Source organism: Pogona vitticeps, chromosome 5 (genome assembly GCF_051106095.1).
Source record: "Pogona vitticeps strain Pit_001003342236 chromosome 5, PviZW2.1, whole genome shotgun sequence".
NCBI lineage: Eukaryota > Metazoa > Chordata > Lepidosauria > Squamata > Agamidae > Pogona > Pogona vitticeps.
Genome location: NC_135787.1, coordinates 40,976,708 through 41,000,717, shown reverse-complemented (window position 1 = coordinate 41,000,717; position 24,010 = coordinate 40,976,708). Strand labels below are relative to the sequence as shown.

The following is a 24,010-nucleotide window of genomic DNA, read 5'->3' as shown; positions in this document are numbered from 1 at the left end:
AAAGCTAAGAACAATGAGTAAAGAGGCATCTCACATCATTAAAGGCAATATTAAAGCTAAGAACAGTAAGTATACAATTTTTAAAAAACTAAGCCACTCTGAGAAACGGAAAACACAAGACATTTTGGACCTATAGAAATTTTCATACCTTTTTCAAGGGCAGTCAGATGTAGAGAAAATTACTTTGATATTATCAATGGGTGAACCACTGTTATTAGGCATTTCTTAACCAGGTAGGGACACAGCATCAAGGCAATCAACCAGCATTAATAAAAGGCAGTCCTGGCTACAGCCAATATTTGATATTTCACAGAGAATGCGAGGTGAAGGAGTACCCCCCCAGATGTGTACCCAATTCTTCAGAGGGATTGTAATCCCATCAAGGCCATTTAATGTGTTCCTATGGGCTTAAAAACTAACCTTATGCGAAAATCCTCCATTGCGGCGGCCATTTTCGTTGCCTCTAAAGTGAGGCAAAACAGCAGGTGGCCATTTTGTTTACCTGGTGGCCATTTTGGAACCGCCGATCAGCTGGCCGAAAATGGGGGCTTTGCGATGATTGCTTCCCTGCGATCATCGCAAAGCGAAATTTCCCCATAGGGGCCATCGCAAAGCGATCGCTCTTGCGATGGCAAAAAGTCCATCGCAAAGCGATTTCATCGCTATATGGAGTGATCGCTATGCGAGGCACCACTGTATATTGTTTCCAGTGTCACTATTCTGAACTTCTTGGTATCTAGGTAAGAGTTTACCTCTCTCAGGTCTAGAATAGGCCTTAAACATCTGTTTTGAGTGGAAATGTACTATTACTGTATTTTTGCGTTTATAAGACATCCCCCTTTTCTAACCCAAAAATTAAGAAAGCTTAGCTTTGAGTATTCAGCCTCTGGAATCAGAGCACTCGGACATTATGAGTCCCTGTTGCATCTCAGCCTACAGGCTCCACCTCCAAAGAGGTGTATTCCAATTGGTTTGTTCAGCATCAGCTGACGTCAGTTCCATAAGGCTCGTAATTGGAGGAAGCTAAGTCTCCTGACTGTAGGAAGCTAACCTCATGATTGAAGGAAGCCTGTTTACAGATGCAAGGTATGAGCAGTTTTGTTCTCAGCTTTCTTCCATGTATAAGATGACCCTCAATTTTTAGTGCAATTATTTTAGGGAAAAAATGTTTCTTATACACAGAAAAATACGGTATTTTGTTATTGCTGTCATTTCCATGTTCATTGAATAAAGATTTTTAAAAAGAAAAGTTATATCAAACATTTCAAAAGGTGTTTCCTCAGTGGCAGCTGAAAGTGAACTAAGGATTCACCCAAGAGTAGGGAAGCATGCACAGTACAGAGATTGGATTAACAGTGTTTCTAAGTTCTAGAACATTCTGAGGAGTTTTGCACAGGTGTAGAGAGAAACCACATATGTGATTAACAGAGATCATGAAGAACGGATTGTTTAAAATGATTTGGAACTTCTGTCATAAAGGGACATGATATTGCTGTCATAAAGGGACTTTTTGATAATATAGCCATTGTATTAAACTACCATCTTGTGAGGGACATAGCAATTGACTATAGTCTAAATTAATCTCCTTGTATCTGCCCTATGGATTCTACGTTACACCATACTACACTATAGTACTACTGGAATCTTACTATTGATTAATCTAGCTCAGCAGCCATACTAATGGTTTCAGGATGGACTTTCTTCTAGCCCTATCTGCAGACTGCTGGAATTATCTAATTCTTAACCGACCAGATAGGCGGGAAATAAATAAATAAATAAATAAATAAATAAATAAATAAATAAATAAATAAATAAATAAATAAATAAATAAATTGTATCTTATCCAAGTAATAACAAAACCTCACCCTGCTTTGCTTTCAAAATCAGATGAAATAGGGTGTGTCCAGACTGAATACAATTATTCTGGAATGTGGCAATATATGTTATGAAGACAGTATTCAACAGAATTTTAGTTGTATGTTTTTAAATAAAACATTAAAAAATGCAAACATCCATACCATTGTGAACCAGATGTACCGTATTTTTCCATGTATAAGACGTTCCGTGTATAAACGCCCCCCCCCCCACTTTTCTAAATCAAAATTTCCTGCTTTCCCCCTACATTTTCATTGCAAAAAGCAGCTTTCCCCTCCAGGTTTTGCAAAGAAAATCGCTTTCCCCCTCCATTTTCTTTGCAAAACCTGGAGGGGGAAACTGGGATCAAAGCACTTTGATCCCTCCCTCCCTCCTTACTTCCGAGTATAAAACAACCCTGAATTTTTAGGAAAAAGTGTCATTTTATACACAGAAAAATACAGTAATAACTATTTTTCAGACATAAAATACAGTTAGGAACTAAATTTCAGTTAGGATGAACTGTTATATTAACACTCGAGTGTGGGAAGCCCACTTCCATGAGCTTTATGCCAAAAGAGATAATCCCTCATTTCATGTGAGTCGTTTATATATGAATCTACCAGAATGGCACCATGTATCAATCTCTGAAATAAATGACCTTGTGAACCAACTGAAAATTGGTAAGGCCCCGGGCTGTGATGGTATTCCTCCTGAACTCATTAAGAACAATTGTGAATGGTGGGCCCCAATTCTGGCAAACCTTTTCACTTACTTATATTGACCAAAATGCTCACATGCCATTGGAATGGGGCACAGCTATTATTATCCCCATTTATAAAAAAGGTAAAAAAGACAATCCAGCTAATTATAGGCCAATGAGTTTACAACCCATAATTAGTAAGCTTTATGCTAGACATTTATCTTGGAAATTGATAGATTGGATGGACTCTGAGAGTGTTTTGGCAGATGAACAACCTGGATTTAGATCTGGTAGATCTACACAGGATCATGCCTTTATTCTAAGGCACCTAGTAGATAAGTACTGTTAGAAACCCCGAGGGTCCCTATTTGCTGCCTTTATTTATCTTAAATCAGCTTTTGATTTAATTTCACAAGATAGGCTCTGGAGTAAGTTAGAGTCTTCCACAATAGATTGACACCTTCTGTTGCTTATGTATAAGCATGAAAATACAACGCTCAGAATTAGATGCAACAAGGAAGGCCACTTGTCTGTTAAAGTTCCTACCTATAATGATGCGAAGCAAGGGTGTATATTAGCTCCATTGTTATTTTTGTATCAATTCAATGGTAACGACACTCAGCCATCCGGAGTTCCATCCCCCCAAACTAGCCAATAGATATATATCCCTTCTGTTATACACAGATGATACAGTCCTAATTTCACAGACACCAATAGGACTAAAGAGAGCATTACGTGCTCTTGCGCAATACTGTAAAGAGGAAATGCTACAGACAAATTAGTCGAAGACCAAAGTTTTAGTGTTCACTCAGAAGCCCAGGATCTATAAGTGGTTAATTGATTAGCATGAAATAGAACAAATTAAGGCTTATAAATATTTGGGCGTTGTCTTTCAATATAAAGGAAACCACAAGGCCCATGTTAACAATGTGGTACAAGCAGCACAAAAATCTAGCCTTGCTATACCAAAATTCTTCTATACAAAGCGAGATCAGTACATTCCAGCTGCACTAAGATTGTTTCAGGCCAAATCCCTTAGTGAGCTCTTCTATGGGGCCCAACTGGGCCCCTATTCTTCATTTATCCAGTTAGAAGTAGTTCAATCTAAATTCGTGAGGGCTATCTTACCAGTTCCAAGAGGGTTATCCAATGCAGCCCTTCAGCTTGAAGTGGGCTACCTGAAGGTTAAAGCCAGAGCTTGGCTGGCTATTTTTAACTTTTGGCTAAAACTGACCTTTCAACCAATTAGACTTTCACTGGTATTACAGGATAACCATCAGTCACCTTGGAAGAGAGCAATATACCATAAAATCAATAGATACGGCTATTCAGTAGAATGTACCCAACAAATGGGATATGTTAAGGCCAAGAGTAATCTTAGGCAGCGTATTGTTGAGACAGAAAGGCAGCAGGACCTTAGTATTATCAGAAATAGGCTTATACTTGACAACGCACTGCTCCCACCCGGCTAAATACCTCTACTTACCCGTAACACCTAAACAAAGCAAAGCTCTTACTCTAACCCGCTTCAATGCACTTCCATAAGCAGTCCAGGAAGGGAAGTTTAGCAACACCCCTTATACTCAGCGTATATGCCCCTGTAACTCTGGTGAGATCAAATCTATCTCCCATGTGTTACTTCACAGTGCTTTTTATTCTGACATTCGTGAAGTCCTTGTTAACCCTTACATAAGGGCATTTCTTGGATGATCAGAGGCACATTACACACTGCTTTTGCTGACAAGGCGATGCCCTGGCAGATATACTAGGCTAAACCAAAATTCAGATATGCTGACAAAAGTAGCTAAATTCTGTACTGCTGCAATCAAAATCCATGAAGGAAAGGTTCCACCTAAAGCGCAGCTATAGTATCTATAAATTGGTGTATACCAATTTGGTATAATGATCACACGGGCTCTATGAGCTTCAAAGTAAGAATTCTGTCATTCTATGCAAGCTGCAATAGCCCATAGATAAGGCCTATGATAGGGAGGCAGGAGATATTTAGTAAAATGTATGAATGTAGTTTTATATATATGTATATAGATGTTTTTAGTATTTTTAGACTGATTTTGAGTCTTCTAATTTAAATAATGTTCCTTTTGATGGTCAATGACCATAATAAAACGTTGTTTATTATTATCCACTATAAGAATAGTAAAGAAAAAGAACAAAAATTTTGTCTTTAAGACATGGAACAAAATGAAACTTACTTCTGGGTACATTTGTACAGGACTGCACTATTTATGTAATGAGACACATTCAAACAGTGTTTGGTTTGGGGGCACATCATTTTATTCTGTGCAATCGTATTCCCAATTAATGAGAAATTCAACATAATTTATATTCTTTTTATTATTGGTCAGCTAAATGTAACATTACAGTGTTCTCTTCAGGAAACTAAGAATAAAAGCACTTCTTTGAATCATATATTTGTAAAATATCCTGAGATCTGATATTATATTTTCTTAAAGGCTATCTAAATTCTAAGAATATTGAAAACCATCCAAATCTATTCTAAAAAAGAATAACAAAAGTCTGCATACACAACACATTACAAATACAGTGGTGCCTCGTATAACGAGTGCACCGTTGAACGATTAATCTGCATTGCGATGCGGATTTCCCCATCGCTAATGCGAGGGCACGCTCGCATTATGATGGGGGAACAGCTGTTCTGCGGCTCCAAAATGGCCGCCGGAACATAAAAAATGGGTGCCGGTACACCCAAGATGGCCGCCGGAACAAAAAAATGGCCGCTGGTACACCCAAGATGGCCGCCGGAACAAAAAAATGGCCACCAGAACACCCAAGATGCCCGCCGGAACAAAAAAATGGCCACTGGTACACCCAAGATGGCCACCAGAACACAAAAAATGGTCACCGGTACACCCAAAATGACCACCGGGATGCTCAAAATGGCCGCCGGTACACCCAAGATGGTCGCCGGAACAAGGGAAAACATTGGAGAACAGTGAGTTTTGGGCCCATTTGGAACGCATTAAATTGGGGTTTTTGATCCGTTTTACGATGTTTTCCCATAGCGAAGGTTAATCCGGAACGGATTAACCTCGCTATGCGGGGCACCACTGTACTTACCTTTTTACCAACAACTACTGCAAATGTTTCCTTTAAAAAAGTAAACAAAAAACTTATGCTGTCTGGGGGATTCTTCTGAGTCATATTCCAAAGCAATTTTTCCAAGCTGAGCCCATTATGTAACTCAATTTCCTATATTCAGCTAGGAAAAAAAACACCTCATCCATTTAAAAATTGAACTGGCATGTGATTTATTTGTTGGGGGAAAGATATAAGTGGGGTTCTACTATTTCACATGTCCCTTACAGCCAGACACTGCTAAGATCAAGGCTCTCCCTAGTTTCTCCCTCACCTTCCAACTCTGGAGCATCCTAGTGACAACTAAGTTTGGGTTGCCCACCAGGACCAGCCACAACTGGTTGACTCCTGGATCTGCTTCAGCAAAAGAGATCCAAATGTAGCTAGCATGGACTGGAAACTATGGTACACAATTAAAGGAGACTAAACACATTGTAATCCAGATCCGCCTTGCCCTATATAGATTAGGGAAGCACGCTTTTATCTGTCTTGGCTCAACCGTTGCCTTAGGTCAACAATTTTGCCTGATACTTTGCTGCACATATTATCTCAGGGCCAGGGGCCTAGAGATCCAGTTTCAAAGTGCCACTCATGTTAGTTTGCATGCAAAAGGCTAAAATCAGAAAGGAACAGTAAATAACTCTGGAAGATATTTTGCAACAGTGTATCTCTCTAAACTTAGTCACTGCTACCACTATTACAATGTTTGTATATTTCCAAAACAACCCCTGCGTGGGTGTAATGTACACACAAGCTAGATCTGTTTCCTATATTCAACTTTAGACACAAGTGGAAGCTTTCCACCGGTGCTGTGAGAAACAACACACGCAACACTTCTTTTGCATAACGTTAGAATGTTTAAGAACCTCCTAACAATAAGAGCTTAACCAACGTCACACTCAAGCATAAGGATCCACAGATGCAGGAAAAAGTAATAGAAAAGGGGTGAATTAGCCACAAAGAAAAGTCACTATGTGACACTGCAACTCATTTTTAGAGCTGATTCACTTAGAATATCTGCACAAAGCAAATCAGGCAACTATTCTTAACATGAGGAAGAAAATCTATAGGAACTGCAACACTGAACATTAAATATTTAGCCTACAAAGAAGCATAGAAAGCTATACACACACACACACACACACACAACATATATATGCTACTCTGGGCAGTATACAACAAACATACATTATATAATAATATAAAAATAATAATTATAATAATATAAAAATCATCATTCAAATCACCATAGGACAATGACTTTTCACAAGATTTCTCACTCACTCTACTATTTCCCCATGGCACAGAGTTGATGGTTGAAGGTTATGCTTGTGGAACACAACATCTGGCAAGACCTACTAAGGCTTTAAGTACAATTCCATTGGTAGACCAGACATGTGGTATTCTCAACTTCAAGTTCATTATGCAAAGCCGTATTATTTTGAAGCACTGAACTCTGCAGAGAACTTTTACATAACTTAGATTCCAACAGATGCCTTGCGCATATCTTGAAGGCAGATCCCTAGGAATTCTAGTTATAGAATGCAAATGTATTTTTGGCTGTAATCAGAATGAAGATTCAATTCATAATTTATTTTTGTGCCTCCTTTATATGGATCCTTGAGAAGACTTATGTCACCTATCATTCAGTTGTATACCAACTGCACCTCTGCGGAAGCAGTAGTACGACTGCTTGTTGATAAATGGTCATCTGTTACATATGTGGTAGCTCAATTCACGCTTACAGCCAAGAAGCTGTGTTCTTGTTTTGTCAAGAACCACAACACTATATAATTGCCGTTAGAATTATTGACTGGTCTGGATGCTCATTTTAAAAAAATATCATGAATGGATTGATGATAAGCACCTCAATGAACTATCTTAACCATGTTTTTTTTAAACTGGAAATTTTCTTTTGTATTGTATATTGTACACTGTAAAGGCCAGTCAGAAACAATAAAGTTGTCATATATCAGAGTGGTTTTCAGAGACAATAGTGGAAATCCTGTCACAAACACCACAGTAAAATTAATAAACACAGTATATCAGATATGTATGTACAGTAACAGGCAACACTAAGAGCTTTTGGGGGCAGCAAACATAAAACCTTCCACGTCGAAGGGCACAGAGTACACTAGCATTGGTATGAAGTTGTCTGTTCTTCTCCACACTTACAAAGGACTGTGTCAGTGCAAAACCCCGTTTTCTTATTTTCACTTAGTTTTGGTCAACTCCAGTCTTTAGTCTACTAAGTAACTTTCAAGTAACCCAGTATTCTGTGAAACATGGGGCTATGCTCTCCTAGGGTTTCATCCATTTAAAAAGTAGTTGGTTCTTTCAACATTATTGTCCTGGCATTCTCTGCTGTTCCTTCAAGATTCACTGATATTCTGAAAACAAATCCCTTGATTTTCATCTGGGTGAGGCAGGATGGCTATCAAAGAGTCGATGCGCATTTAAGGTACATGCTTTGGATCTTTCACTATTAGCTGCTATCTCTTTCCATGTTTAATTAGGTGCAATGCCTGCTATGTAGTTGATTTTATCAACATGGTTTGGCATCACACATCCAGTAGCTTTTACCAATTGCTACATCTACCTGTTTTGCTTGGGCTGAACTATACCACATAATATGTAGTAGTCATAACAATAATCACCACACCTAATAATAGCCAAATGAATAGCTGAACAATGCATTGTGTGAAGATGCACATACAGTACTTTGATTTGTTTCCAACACCTAACCATTCTGTTTCACTGGATGACCACAGATCCAAGTATTACAAGAGAGGGAAAGTGGGTCTTACTGTATTTTTCTACATCACACATTATTTTACGTGCTTTTATCATGTCCCCACTCTTCTATTTACTAGCTTTTTAAAAAATTATAAAAGCCCCAAATGCTGTGTCAGAGGTGTTTCAAGCCTCTTGGTCATTCTGGCTGCTCACTTCTGCACCTTTTAATAAAATGGTCAAAACAGTTGAGTTCTCCCATTTGTCAGAAGTGGCACAGTCCCATTTATCCTCCTTATTTTGTTTCACATGTAGGCCAGGCCCGCGCATATGAAACAATCAAAATATGTAAGAGCAATCTGAGAAGTGTGTGCAACCTTTTTTTGGTGGTACAGACTGATTTTCTGTCAAAATAAATTTATTTATTTCAATTTCTGTGGAAACCTTACAAACTCAGGATCCAGTCCTGAAAAAGATCATTCAAATTTCAAAACTGGCACCTTTCAAATTGCAAGACTCGGGCTCAGATCTCACCTTAAGATCAGCGTAACTCCAAGTCTTTACAGCAAGTTACTATCTTGGCTTCCCTGTCTTAGGAACTGAATACTGACATCTTAGGTTACCCTTGTGATGAGCTAATGCAAATTAAGCAGCAAAGGATTCATCCTGTAACAAGTGCCACCAAATGATTCAGATGTAAATAACCCAGAAATCTATGTTTCCAACGGATTGCCTGTTCTTGCCACTTAACTGTTTGGAATTTCCTAGCAAGGAGAGACAAGAGGGTCTTCCTAAATGAACAATGCAAAGAAATAGAGGAAAATAATAGAAAAGGAAAAACCAGAGATCTGTTCAGGAAAATCGGAGATATTAGAGGAACATTTTGTGCAAAGATGGACATGATAAAGGACAAAAATGGGAGGGACCTAACAGAAGCAGAAGACATCAAGAAGAGGTGGCAAGAATACACAGAGGAATTAGAAAGATTTGGATATCCCGGACAAGCCAGATAATGTGGTTGCTGACCTTGAGCCAGACATCCTGGAGAGTGAAGTCAAGTGGGCCTTAGAAAGCTTGGCTAATAACAAGGCCAGTGGAGGTGATGGCATTCCAGTAGAACTATTTAAAATCTTAAAAGAGGATGCTCTTAAGGTGCTGTATATTGTCCCCTGGCTTATCTAACTTATATGCAGAATACATCATGTGAAAGGCTGGACTGGAGGAATCCCAAGCAGGAATTAAGATTGCCGGAAAAAACATCAACAACCTCCGATATGCAGATGATACCACTCTGACAGCAGAAAGTGAGGAGTAATTAAAGAACTTCTTAATGAGGGTGAAAGAGGAAAGTATAAAAACGGTCTCAAGCTCAACATCAAAAAAACTAAGATCATGGCCACTGGTCCCATCACCTCCTGGCAAATACAAGGGGAAAATATGGAGGCAGTGACAGGGTTATTTACTTTCTTGGGCTCCATGATAACTGCAGATGGAGACAGCAGCCACGAAATTAAAAGCTGCCTGCTTCTTGGGAGGAAAGCGATGAAAAAACTTGACAGCAGCTTATAAAAGCAGAGACATCACCTTGCCAACAAAAGTCCACATAGTCAAAGCTATGGTTTTTCCTGTAGTGATGTACGGAAGTGAGAGCTGGACCATAAAGAAAGCTGACCGCCGAAGAATTGATGCTTTTGAATTGTGGTGCTCGAAGAGGCTCTTGAGAGTTCCCTGGACTGCAAGGAGAGCAAACCTATCAATTCTAAAGGAAATCAAACCTGAGTGCTCACTGGAAAGACAGATCCTGAAGCTGAGGCTCCAATACATTGGCCATCTCATGAGAAGAGAACACTCCTTGGAAAAGACCTTGATGTTGGGAAAGTGTGAAGGCAAGAGGAGAAGGGGACAACAGAGGACGAGATGGTTGGACAGTGTCATCGAAGCAACTAACATGAATTTGACCCAACTCCAGGAGGCAGCGGAAGACAGGAGGGCCTGGCGTGCTCTGGTCCATGGGGTCACGAAGAATCGGACCTGACTAAACGACAACAGAGTCGGAATAAAAGTGAAACATTAAAAAAAATACAACACCTTCTTACCTTCTTCAGTAGGATTGAATCCACAGATGTCACAAATACATCGAACCCACTTATTCATCTCCTCTTCACTGTCAGCGACTAAGTAGAAGACTCTGTCTATGGTGTTTATGTCAAAAATATAGCTGTTTTCGAATTCTTTTTTGTTAAATGTCAACCCAGCATCCACTTGTTGGCACAAGTTCAAGTCAATGATACGAATTGGTTTCTTGGCATGGTCATTTTTGTAGTATTCCAGGACATCTGGGTCCCCTGTTAGTCGACCACTGCGGAGTACAAACCATCTCCTCTTCCATGCCTAAAAGAAGGAGAATAGGGGGAAGAGATTAGGAAACTCGCAGTTTATACTTGTCTTTTGTCAAATAGGCAGAAAAAACAACATAGCAAATATCTGAAGCCTTTAAATTATACTTTAGATTTAAGTTCTTGAAACTTGCTATATGATGATTCAATTCACTGAACTTCTTATACAGAAAGAGGGCAGTGATTAGGAAGACAAAGACAGTACACAGTGGATCTATACATGCCTCTCTGTAAGTAAATCCCATTTTGTTCTGTGGGATTTACCCACAAATCAGTGTCTGCAGGACTACAATCTTAATGGTTATACTTTGCTAGCAAAAAAAAGTGAATGCAATGAAATTCACTTTTCTAAATAATTTACAGATTGCAATTATAAATTCTCACTGTGATGCCAGCAAACTGAAATTCAGTGTTCCCCAAGTGGCTCCTCAGTTTGTTCCAGACAGTCGGCTCTAAACACCCTTGAAGCAAACATTCCAGTAACGATGTACATTTTTACAGAATCTAGCAAAAGCTATAATCCAACTACTTTTTGAACATTCAACTCTATATGCAATCTCAGAGGAAAATTTGCAAGCAGAAAAGGCATACTATGATAGTTGTGATAATATTAAACATGATAGCCTTACGTCCAGAAAGATTAAACGTAATTTAATATTATGCCTTGTCTTTGTCAGATCAGGTTTAAACCATTCTTGTTTAACAGTTTTGCTTTTTATCTTTTAAAAAAAACTGAACAGAGAGTGCTTTCATTATGTGTTTTGCCTGAGTCTAACATTCTTCCCCTTCAACAGTTTAGAGCTAAGACAAATAAGTACAAAAATTTAAACCACAGCATGTTACATACAATATAACTTTTTCACTTCATCTAAAGTACTTTATTTCACTAGATATGTGAATAAACAATGGAGAATATACAGAAGGGAAAAACAGATGGAAATGGGAAAACTGGTCACCTCTATGTTTCCTGTACTCACAAGCTTTTCCAGTATGTTTTTTACTAATAAACGGATTTCAAACTGAGTTTGATCTACCTAATTCAGTTTTCCATACAAGAAGGCATTTCTATTCCACCAGGTGATGGGGCTGGTGCGTCAAAACATCTGGATGTCACCAGCTTCAGAAATGCTGACCCACACTAACATGTGATTCAAACAGCTGCACATGCCATGGCAGGGACAATATACAGTAGACTCTTCATTTACATTCCCCACCCTGCTTTTGTGACCTTTCTGATAATAGATAATAAAATCAGTGGTAGCAAAACCCCATATTTACAACTGCCAGACAATTACAACCAGTGATGGATTGACTGGTGGCATTGAGCAGACCGCAGCATGTCAGTTTATTCCACAACTGGGGGGGGGGAGACTTTCCCTGTCTCTGAGAAGTGGAAATGTGATGCACAGAGTGTTAAATCGGGAAGGGGGGGGGACAAAATCATTTTTCCCTTTTATTTTCATGTGAACTGGGCCATTTCTGTAGCATGCCAAATCCCTAATTTATAATATGGTGCCTATTGGACGCAAGGGTTTGCCTTATGTCAGCTTGCTTTGTAGCTATCATCCATGAACAATTAGGTCATAAATGCAGGGATGTGCTATACATTTAAGATGTCTAAGCCTCTCAGCCCATGAAATTAGCAAATCATTCCTCCAAAGGACAAACAACTTGCTTTAAAAAAGGCACAATTTCTCCTATGTTCTTTCATTACCAGACGCTGTTCAACCCAACTCTCATCATTTCCATTCAGGATGGTTCTCAGTCAGGAGATGGGTGTTTTCATCCAACAATATCTGGAGAACCATAGGCCCCTCCAACCTCATACTAAAAGCTTTCAAATAGGGTAAACTCTGGTCAGGGAAGGAAAAATCAGCACAGACTGTAATTCCAAACAAAAATGATGTTGCATTTCATGTAAAAGGTGGCTAGCACACTAAATACAAGTGTGGAATTTCCCGTTCTCACACATTCATGGGGCTGAAACCATCTATTTCACTGCTAACACAAACTTCATTCAACACGATGAGTGAAATACTACTCTCACTGTAGCCAATTTCATAAACCGATTATCTAAACAGAACTTGCTTCATAGTCCCGTGTGTCACAAAATACTAAATGTTTGAAACTTTAGACTAACACCTGCTTCTATGCCTCCTGCCCTCTTATCTTCCCCACATAGGGAAAATGAGAATGTTTATTTCAGTTGCATAATGACTCACTCTCACTGAAACTGGCACAGACTATCTTCAAAAACAAAAGCAATTCCATAAATTACACACTAATAAGGCAGAAACAAAGGTTCTCTGGATTATAGCACAAAAGCACAATTTAGGAGCAGAATAAAGCTTGGAGCTAGACAAGAGAACTGACATCAGCACGCGTGCTAATCATAGTACAAAGGGCCTTCTATGTTTTGTCAAACTGAAAGGGGAGCCCACATAAATCACTCTTTGTTATCTGAAAATATCTGGGATTCTTGAAGCCTGTTCTATTTTTAATGTTTCAGCATTGGCTGCCTGGTGGAAGCTGAACACTGCCTTACTAAGAAGCATTTTAGAAGACCATACTGTATACCAAGGAGTGACGTTTTGGCAACTATTTTGCAAACCTGCAATTTTTAGTTTGCATATGAAAATAAATCAGGGAGGGAGAATTCTTTGATTCAGTCACACTCAAGTCCTTTTGTTTCATTTTATGGGTGGGACACCTAATGCACTTGCTTAGAAGAACCTACTTAAAAAAAAAGTTAAACTGGTCTTCCCTACAGAGAGTCTACCATAATAAGCAAGTGTTGACTTTTTAGCAAGCACACTATCGGGTTTTTTTCCAGGACTATGTGCAGAACATTTTTTCATAAACGTAACAGAAAGAAGTTGTTATAAAACAATAAAACTTGGGAGAAAGGAAAGCTGATAAATGAGTCCAACCTTACTTTTCAGTAGTTTTAATTGAAACAGGAAAACAAACCCAACCTCATTGATGCTGCCATTGTTGGGACACCATACCATCAGGCCAAACGGTAGAAACTGGGATGCTGCAGATATCGAAAACATTTTTTAAAAAAAACCAGTCCAATTCTACATGTTTACTTAGAAGTAAGGGCCACTGTATTAAACAGACTTCGCTCCCAAGAAAATATGAATAAACTTGCAGCCCTATAATACAATCTCACACATAATTTCTCAGAGATGAGTGTCAATGAGTCCAATGAGGGTTACTTGCAAAGTAAATGTATGTATAGTTGCAGCTTTGTGTTCATTTCTTAAAAATTTAAGAACTAGAGGTTTTGTCTTATTTATCTTATTTTTGTCCGTTAAAGTAGCTATGTCATTGTAAAATTCAGAGCACCCCCACAAGATGGTGTTTTTGTTTAAACATCATCTTGAATTTGCTATATTACTTCCCGCCAGCTGTCTCAATAAAGGTATGATGTAAGTCCCCTTTGCTCCATCGCACCATTCAGGCCCCACTTCCTACCATGTGCATGGAATACATCTGATTGTACAGGATTCCATATCACAGGTAGGAGGCTGCACCGGATGCTTTCCCTCCATCCCAGATGAGAAACATTTGGAGTTTGGACTACAACTTCCAGAATCGCAGTTAGCCATACATTATGCATCTGTGCCTCCAATGTCCGAACAATGAAAATGATATGGGCAGTCCTATTCTTTGGCTCTATGCAATTGCTATTCAGGTATTTCATTACCTAGTTAGGGCTACACTGAGAGCTGTTGCTGGACTGATCCTAGATGATGAAATATTAAACATGTATGTTATCATGAGGCATTTAATAGCAGATACATTTCTTAACTCCTATTTCAGAATCTTTTTTGGGAAAAGTTTGAAGTGTGGGAAATATTAGGCAGGCACCTTTATACAAGTACAAAGAAAAGAAAAGAATACAAACTAGAAAAAGTGTTCTGGCAATTCTGAAGACTTATTTTCCAGAAAGCACCATCTCTTCTTCTTCTTCTTTTTTTTTACAGAGGAAAATGAGGGGAAAACAGTCTCAGTGGAAGTTTCCACTCCAACAGCCATCATCCTGATAATCTATTCAGAATACACAAATGGCCAAATTTCCTGTTTTCAATCTATTGTCACCATGTGGTACTCTTGTGTTGGTCAGTTCTAACTTTAGCTTGCTTATACAAACAAAGAAAACACTGAAAACAGACCCAGGGCACTGAAGCACTTTGTGTAAAATCATTTGAAATGGAACCTGTTCAACTACACTAGGAAAAATAATAGGAAAGAAATAGTCAGGGGAAATTAAAAGTTAAAAACAAAAAAATCAGGAAAACATTGTGGTGCTTTACAACCTTTGCTTCTCAGTTATACATTGAATATGTTTGCTCCTTAGTTGCTAATGAAGATGGAAAAGAAATTCATTGGATCTGGCAATCTCAACTACAGCAGTATGTTTACACCTCTCATACCTCACTGCAGGGACTGGTGCACCACACCTTGAGAATTCACACTTCTGCCAGGCTTACAGGCCATTTCAGAGAAATAAACAAAGTACAAAACTTACTTCATCCTTTAAAATAAGAACAGCTAAGATATTTTAGCCCATGGCAGGAATATGAACATTAGGTAAGAAACGTAAATAAATAGGTACATTAGGTAAAATTAGTAAAAAAAAAATGCACGTGTTAGGAAACATGCAGGAAGAAAGTACACAAGAAGAAGAAAAATGAAATTCTCAACCAAATATGAAACATGAATGGGCAGAAAATTCAGGTAGGATTTGCAGCAATCCAACAATAAAATCAAGACTGAGAATTTTTACATCCATAGCTGATAAACACTGAATAATTACAAGTCTGATATTTATCTCTAGTTGTGAGCAAAACAGGACTTGAACAGAAATCTTGTTCTAGCATCAATACATAAGATTTCATAATTAACTAAGTGATACTTAACAATACCTGTCCATATTAAAACACTCCTAGGGTGTTGCTGGGTAACTATATGCTCTCTTATACAATGAAGAATAATTGGATTTAGCATCTGATTAGTGCAAGCCATGTGACAAAAGCTATGCAGCCTCCAGGTGCATCACCATTCAGCAACACAGGCAAGCAAAATATATTTCTTTCTAAGAGATTTCTGGACAATAAACTCAGCAAGGATGAGTAGAGTTACACCCTCTTTGGATGTTCACCTCCTACTAGTTGAAGGCCAATGTTGACAAGATAGTGCACAGACAGCACACTCATTCACAGTGTACTCATCCCTACTCTCCTTCACATGGGCTTGGAAAACTCACACAGGGCTTTTAAATTAGACCTCTTCTGTACCCCTGTGTTCTTTCATCCCATTATCTTGAACTCATGGACGAGCAGGACTGAAATCCTGGAATATTCAAACCACTTTCTTTGCTTCTTCTCCCACCCTGCTCCTTTTACCATACATGCACACACCACATTGTTAATGTTTTTGGTATTGTTGAAACAGCAGCTCAAATGACACTGGATGTTCCTTTGATTTTATCTCCCAAGTATCTCTTTGAAATGGCCAAGCCCCAGGTTTATGTCCATCTTTCCAATGTCTTACCGTATTTTTCTGTGTATAAGACTATACTTTTGTCTAAAATCTTTAGACTAAAAATTGGGGGTTGACTTAAACACAGAAGTAAGCTGAGGAGAGAACGAAAACAAGCGGAGGGGAAAGCAGGGATCAAAGCAATTCTGCACCACTTTTATCCCTTTCCCTCTATGCTTGCGAAGCCCCACTTAGATTTCTTAATTTTGGATTAGAAAAGTGGGGGGTGTCTTATACATGGGGGCATCTTATACATGGAAAAATACGGTATTTTCAATCAACTCTTCTCAGCACTCTTAAGCAGAATGGCTCTATATACCCAACCTTGCTAGTAGTACTGATTTTTTATCTGTCCCTGCAATTATTTCAATAAATATCTAAGTTCATCTTCCCCCTCTAAATAAAATATGCAAGGTTTATAGCAATCTTCATTTTAGAGTTCTAATAATCAAGTTTGCCTTAGCAACAAGAGGAGGAAGCAAACGACCCCCTTTGTTAGGTACACAAACATACATGTGCAGAACAAATGCACTAAAATTAATTTAAAGTCAAGCTTTGCTTCACGTTTACTGTCAAATTTTCCTATTACAAAATCTTCCAATCACTCAAAAATATGAGAGAACTACCTAACATTATTCCTCCAAAGACTCATCTGGGTTTATACACTTCTGTCTAAAAACAAAGTGATTATTTACATTTCTACTCAGAGGTAAGCCCCACTATTTTCAGTGGGATAGCTCCCACTGGTAAGTTGCATAAGAGAGTCTTACATGATTTAATGGCACTTTTTACTTTTAACCAAACAGTCCTTTCATTAAATTATACCTTTCCTGACAGGGTTTGTGTCATTGTTAATTTCTGTACAGCACCTAGCAATTTTAGGCTCTTAAACTGGTAACCACGATAATGAAATAATGCACTAGAGATTAAATGTTAAGGAGACCAGACTCTCCTTATATGACTATTTTGCTGCAGGCCTTTTCTTCACTCAATCTTCTGTTCCAGAGTGATGAACCCAAAGTAGTCCTTTGTTACTTAAACACAAGTCTAATGGATTTGTTCATGACCAGATCATTAAATAATGTGAAAACAGCCATCTTACTAATTCATCTTCAGGTGTGCCAGTACCTTTGTTGGATTAATGAGGAGTACTACACACAGGTTGCCTCTTATTCTAGTTTCCACATTTAAAACGTCTACACAAACTACTATCCCTCAAAATAAAAATCCATCAAGACAACTGGTTTTCAAACACTGCATTCAACGATTACTTTCTAAGTCGAGTTTAACACTTATGCAATTATTGGAAATATCTTTAGTGCTCCAAGACTACGAGGTGCCACATATATATTTTTTTCAAAAATCATGCCATCTGAGAAGTGACTGTAAGAAAACGATTTAGCAAACATGACTAAAGCAAACAGAAAGAAAAAAAAACACTACAAAAAGGGAAAAATTCTTTAAAAATTGTAAATACTCTGTTAAGTAAAATAACTTCATCAATGCCTTTATTTGCAAACAAACAGAACAACAATGCATACTGGTAAACAGTTTTGGAAAAGGATAATAAAGGTACCTCTTTTCTGTTTTCAGCATGGTCACAAATTCCTGAACTTTTCAGTACTTGCGTCTACACCAAAATAAGCGCAGTGTTAGTCTTCCTGTCAGCTTTCCCTGTCGCTTTACACCACCCTATTCTAATAACCTTTGACCAACAGGAAGCAGACACAATAGACTGAAAATAACAGCAATTGTATGCATTCAAAATGATTTAATGTAAAGGAAAGAGGTACTTATTTTAGAGGGGAATAAAACTGCTTTGAAATGGATTTTATCTTTATATGCTATTCGCATGCTGTAACAAGGACATAAATGAACACATTTCTCTCTCACACACAAATTCCATGACATCTTAAAAAAAGAAATGGGCTGTAGTCTCTGCAATATCACACTGGTACAGATACCAATATTTAACACGATACACAATTCTTTGTTAGTTGTTTCTGCAAAAGTAAAACAGTGTTATCTCTCTGGAAGATATTACATGAAATTGTACTAAAGCAGATTTTGTCTGCAAAACATAACAGAAAACCTTTTAATCAGTGAATTTGCATGACTTGTCTACGAAAATTATTACTTTTAAAATTCCATAGCTTCAACACTGTGTGGTGTATACACTTGCAAAAATGTTTTAATTTCAGATGATAGCAATTGCTTTTTGAAGCAACAGAATCGTCTGAAGGGTCGTGACCCCACTACAAATATTAAAGTTGAGCTGATCCCTTTTGAAGAGAAACCAGGGACCAAGATGCAAACCAGCCTTAATTCTCAGGGTGGATGGGAGCAGGAATTTAGGATATACATGTAATGCACAGGTGTGTTGTTTTCCAGTGTTCGTGCACCAGTGCATGTGGAAAAGATCTAAGTGTCTTAATGGATCACAACTACTAAGATGAGACAGAAGCAGCTCTGTGATACAAATGCTAAAAAGCAAATGCAGTTTCAGTCTGCACAAGAAGCACAGTATGGCAATAAATATACAGCCAATTCTGTGTTTTTATGGGCCCCGTCTCAGCTTGGAGTACCATATTTTAAGCAGGATAACAACAAACTAGAATACCGCCAAAGAAGGTACTGAGAGAATCTGGAACTAAAGATTCAAGGAGGGACAGACGAATGTGTTTTGCATAGAAAAGATAAAATTCATGCGAGGCATGATAGCTATATGTCTTCACATTGCTCCAGGGGGCATGATTAGAGCCAGCTGGTGGAAACTGCAGAAGAACATATTGCAGATAAACATTAAGTAAAACTACTTAACTGTGGATGTTATTCAACTCTGGAAAAAAATCAGGAAGTAAAGACTTCTTCTTTGCTGAAGGTATGCAGATTTGTACAGTATTTTTGGACTACAGGTCTCAGAATTCCCCAGGCAGCACTCTGAAAGCTGTAGTCCAAAAACACATCTGTTCAGTTCTAATGGAAACAAAGGCTGGGTGGCTATCTTTCAGAGATGTTGTAAATTGCTACATTCCTACACTGAAGTAAATAACCTTGAAAGTTCCTTTATGATCAACTAAGCTCAGTGAGACAAAAATTTGTGGAATTATGCAGTGACTTTAATTTGTACACATTGACTTTTCACATTCTGTGATCAGTCCTCCTTTCTCCAGTATAAATTTCATTTGTCACCTAACACTGACAAAAGAGCAATTCTAAGAGTGTCTGTGAGCTAAACTATATTTGGTCATGCCCAGACTGAACCCTTCATTCCCCCAATACTAAGGCCAGAGCTTACGGCTGTAACACCAAAAAATAATACAAAAGAGATATCGTGCTTACATTTGTGCCTTTATAGACAGCAACAAAATGAGAAATCTAGACAGCTCTTTGCACAACACATACCATGCAATGCTTTTAACTGACAAGTATTGACAAGAAAGTAAGGTTTCCATGTAAGATTAGCAATTGCAAAACAATTCGCTTTGATGCCCCCATGCAAAATTTTGAAGAGGCAAAATTTATGTCCATAGACTCTCTGCACAAAGGAGGCAAATAATTTCAACCTGATCTTGGAATAAACCAAATAAGAACTCGTTCCTGCAAACATCCAAATATAGCAACGACTGCTCAGTATTTTCTTTCTCTTCATCTCTCATCATTGAACAGAATTTTATGGAGGCTGCCTTCTACCTCATCACATACACAAGCTAATAGCATCAACCGAACGACCAGAACTAATGGAAACACAATGAGTAGCGATGGAAAACTAGCAAACTGCATTTGAGAAGCTCATTAACAGAGTTGCAAAAAAATAAACAAAAACAATGTAAATATAGCCAAATTTTAATGTAAAGTCATTTTCAGTCTAAATAAAATGGCACAGTGGCCAAAATCCTGTTCGTTAATTACACAAAAGACAAAACTTTTCTCAAGTTAAAAAATCTCTGCAAGCATTATCCGTTGCATACAGATTTGTGCAACTCGGTATGCAACAGATAATGCCTATGGAGATTTATTAACTGCTTCTCTATGGTGAGATCACTCCTTTTACATTTCAGAACATTTTTTGTTGCTGCTGCTTCTCATTCCCTGAAAATCTACACAGGCACTGCATATTTCAAATCCCAGAGAAAAACACTGCTACAGGCAAACAACAGTTCACATAGCAGATCTGGAAAGTAGATAACCACTAGTATCCTATTACTAGTCTCAACTAAAGGGTAGACCCATTAAATCTATTGATGAATGGTAAATCAGGATACTGGCCAATATCAGGATACTGCTCAATGGACACACAACGGTATAAGCCAATTTTCTATGCTTGCAACTTCCTTTCTATCTCAAGGTTTTTATTGTGAAATACCTTCTTTGCAAAACTCAAACAATGATCAATGACACTTCCTAATTCAAACATATAAGTATTACTGGAATATTAGTTTTCATCACCTTGCTACATTTCTAAATAACAGACTCATGATTTGTTCATGCATGACATAAGAACATATTCTATTAAAGTCTGTGCTCCACCGTTTAAGGTCTGGTCATTTGACTGTTTTCTATTTACTCTCATTCACCTTGTGCTTATCACAGAAACAATTCCCAATATTACTATTTTATCTCATTTGTATTACTTTGTGGTTTCTTAACAAATATTTGCATGGCCTTTCGAATATATACACAAACATAACACAGCCTTAAAGCCTGGCTGTAGAGTATAGTCCTGCACATTAATTGTTTCAGTTCATTTCAGCTCATTGTCTCATCAGTTTAGACCTTCCAAAAGAAGACTGCATGCTTCTCTGGAGCCAAATCATTATCATTTTCACACTCTAGATATTCAGCAGGTCAAGTAGGTGATATGACCAAAGCAAATACACCCATATGACCATTACATTCACGGTCCTCAACCTTTCTTATCTCACATCTCACTAACCAGGCCACCAAAGAACCTAGGTCCCATCATGATAGAAGTAAAGAGTCCACCTCTTCTAAGAGGGAGATTTATATGCTTGAAAGCACTCTGTTACTGTGTTTATCATTTATGGTGAAACTTAATGACATTAAAGATGCTGTAGTATAATTGGGAGTAAACAGTTACAGGTTACCCAGTGTGGCATAGTTGATAAAGTGATGGACTAGGACTCGGGAGGCTTGGGGTGTGGAACTGGCCATACTGCACTGGCTGCCCATTCGGTTCTGCACTGACTTCAAAGTGCTGATGCTTACGTATAAAGCCCTAAACGGTTTAGGGCCTCAATATTTGACGGAATGCCTACTCCCACCAAGATCTACCCGTATCACTCGATCGAGTCAGGAGGTGAGGCTGAGGAGCCTGACGCCAAGGGAGGCTTGGAAGGAAAAAACAAGAAACCGGGCCTTCTCAGCGGTGGCTCCTCGCCTCTGGAAAAACCTCCCTCCAGAGATTTGTGTGGCCCCGTCGCTGGGTATTCTTAAGAACCAATTAAAAACTTGGATGTTTAAGCAGGCCTTCCCTCCAGTTAATACTTAATTTTCCCTTCCTCATTTACCCTCTGTTATTCTTTTCCATCTTGAAGAATCTGTTTAATGATCTAAAATTTTTTTCTTCATTTTATTATATTTATACGTTGTTTTTTATCTGTTTGGAAGCCACCTAGAGTGGTCACAAGACCAGATAGGTGGGATATAAAATAAAAAAATAAGAAATAAAACTGGTAAATCTGCTCCTTAAATATCTGATGGACCCTGAACATCTCATTAGGATTACTATAAACTGGCTCTGACTTGAAGGCACATAACAACATATAGAAACAATTAAATATAATAATCCCACTGCCGTTGAAAACTAATATACTGTTCAGTTCAACACTGCTACAATAAAGGCAAAATGCAAAAATAATGGCATTCAACTTTTCAGGAGAACATGGAAATTGAGAAAAAGCAAATCCTTTAGAACTGTTCTAAAAATCCTTCTTCCCACCTAAACTACTTCTGCATTCCATCAGTGCTAAATGCACCACTAACTGAGAAACTGTACTTTCAGTGATCTTAAAATGTGTTCTATAAAACACTGCAAAAGGAGTTGCAACCTAAGGCTGTTGTCTGGGTTTTTTTTTTTTTTTTTTTTTTTTTTTTTTTTTGCAAGTAGCTCTTACATTAATTTTTGTGGTTCCTGTTTCTATAAACCTAATTAAAAGGATGAACTGTCATCCATTGATCTTGCATTAATATTCACAAGTCATGGATTCCAGTCTAAAGAGGCTTTAGTGCTGAATCAAATGACATTTGCACTAACATGTGAGACAGGATGGATGAATTCTGTGGGTCAGAACTAGTTTTGCTTCAGTGTGTAGAATTAAGAAATCCTGCAACTGTCGTCAATTGAAAATTGTATCAGACCAAAACAAAAAAACAAGTCCTCAGACTGAGGAAGTGGATTTCATCCACAAAAGTTCAGATTAAAATACAGTGGTGCCTCGCATAACGTTTTTAATTGGTTCCAAAAAAAAAACGTTATGCGAAACATCGTTATGTGAAACACCATTTCCCATAGAGATGCATTGGAAACCGGTTAATCCGTTCCAATAGGCACGGATTGCCGTCCTTAAGCGAAAAAAACCATAGGAAACATCGTTATACGATACAATGTATCCTCCATTGGAATGTATTGTAGCTGACTCAATACATTTCAATGGCTTTGCGAAGTCAATTTTTGCAAAATTAAGTGTGTCATAAACGGGTCAAAAATGGTTTTAAATGCTTGGATTAGCTTCTGCACCCTCTAAAACGGATGCAAAAGTTAATTTGGCTTTGATCTGACTTTTCGTTAATTAATGGTGAATTTTTTTCCCCCAACTTTTGACAGCTGTCAAAATCTGACAGCTCCATTATTTCCTATGGGGGAAGAAAAAATTCACAAAAAATTAATGAAGACTCAGCAATTGTTCTAAATTCTTGGGTTCGTTAGAGGACCCCCTAAGTTGTGTGCAAACCTGATTTGGCGTTGATCTGAACTTTCGTTAATTTTTTGTAAATTGTTTTCTCCCCCATAGGAAAGCATGGAGCTGTCAGATTTTGACAGGTCCATTGGTTCCTATGGACCAAAAAACAAAAATTCACAAAAAATTAACGAAAAGTTAGATCAACGCCAAATTAAGTATGCACACATTTTAGAAGGTGCACTAATGATTCCAAGCATTTAAAACTGTTTTTCAACATGTTAAGACACTTTTGTAATTGAAAAAATGAACATCGTTAAGTGAAGCAGGGGACCTAAAACAAAAAACGTTAAGCGAAGCATGGTCCCAAAAACGCTATGCGAAAATCGCCCATAGGGAAAAACGTTATACGAAGCACAATCTGACTCTGAAAAAATAAACGTTAAGCGAAAAAAACGTTAAACGAAGCAAACGTTATGCGATGCACCACTGTACAGCAGTTAGTATTTAACGTGTCACAATGTTTTCGTTTTGTTCATTGTCCAATATCCTTGCAGAGACTAATAGGGCTACTTCTTTGAAAATGAAAATTAAGTACTGTTCAATCTTAAAATGAGTACAACACAATTCCTAAAGGCAATCTACAGATGAGCCCCCCAAAACAAACTACTGTGTACTTGAATAAAGTATTTTCACATTATAACATCATTCAAACATATTTTTAGAACACTATTGTT

The 24,010-nt window shown here is 38.0% G+C and overlaps 1 protein-coding gene across 7 annotated transcripts in view; it reads right to left on the bottom strand.

Moving 5' to 3' along the window:
- GAB1 (GRB2 associated binding protein 1) overlaps positions 1 to 24,010 on the bottom strand; it is a 112,996-nt gene that overhangs the window by 27,840 nt on the left and 61,146 nt on the right. For 6 of the 7 annotated variants that reach the window (XM_073001614.2, XM_073001615.2, XM_020783048.3 and 3 more), the window contains exon 2: positions 10,504 to 10,798. In XM_073001614.2, the coding sequence (XP_072857715.2) occupies positions 10,504 to 10,798 (295 nt within the window). Of the gene's footprint in view, positions 1 to 10,503; positions 10,799 to 17,929; positions 18,000 to 24,010 lie in introns of those variants that run through there. The other variant, XM_078394739.1, reaches the window with a different exon arrangement.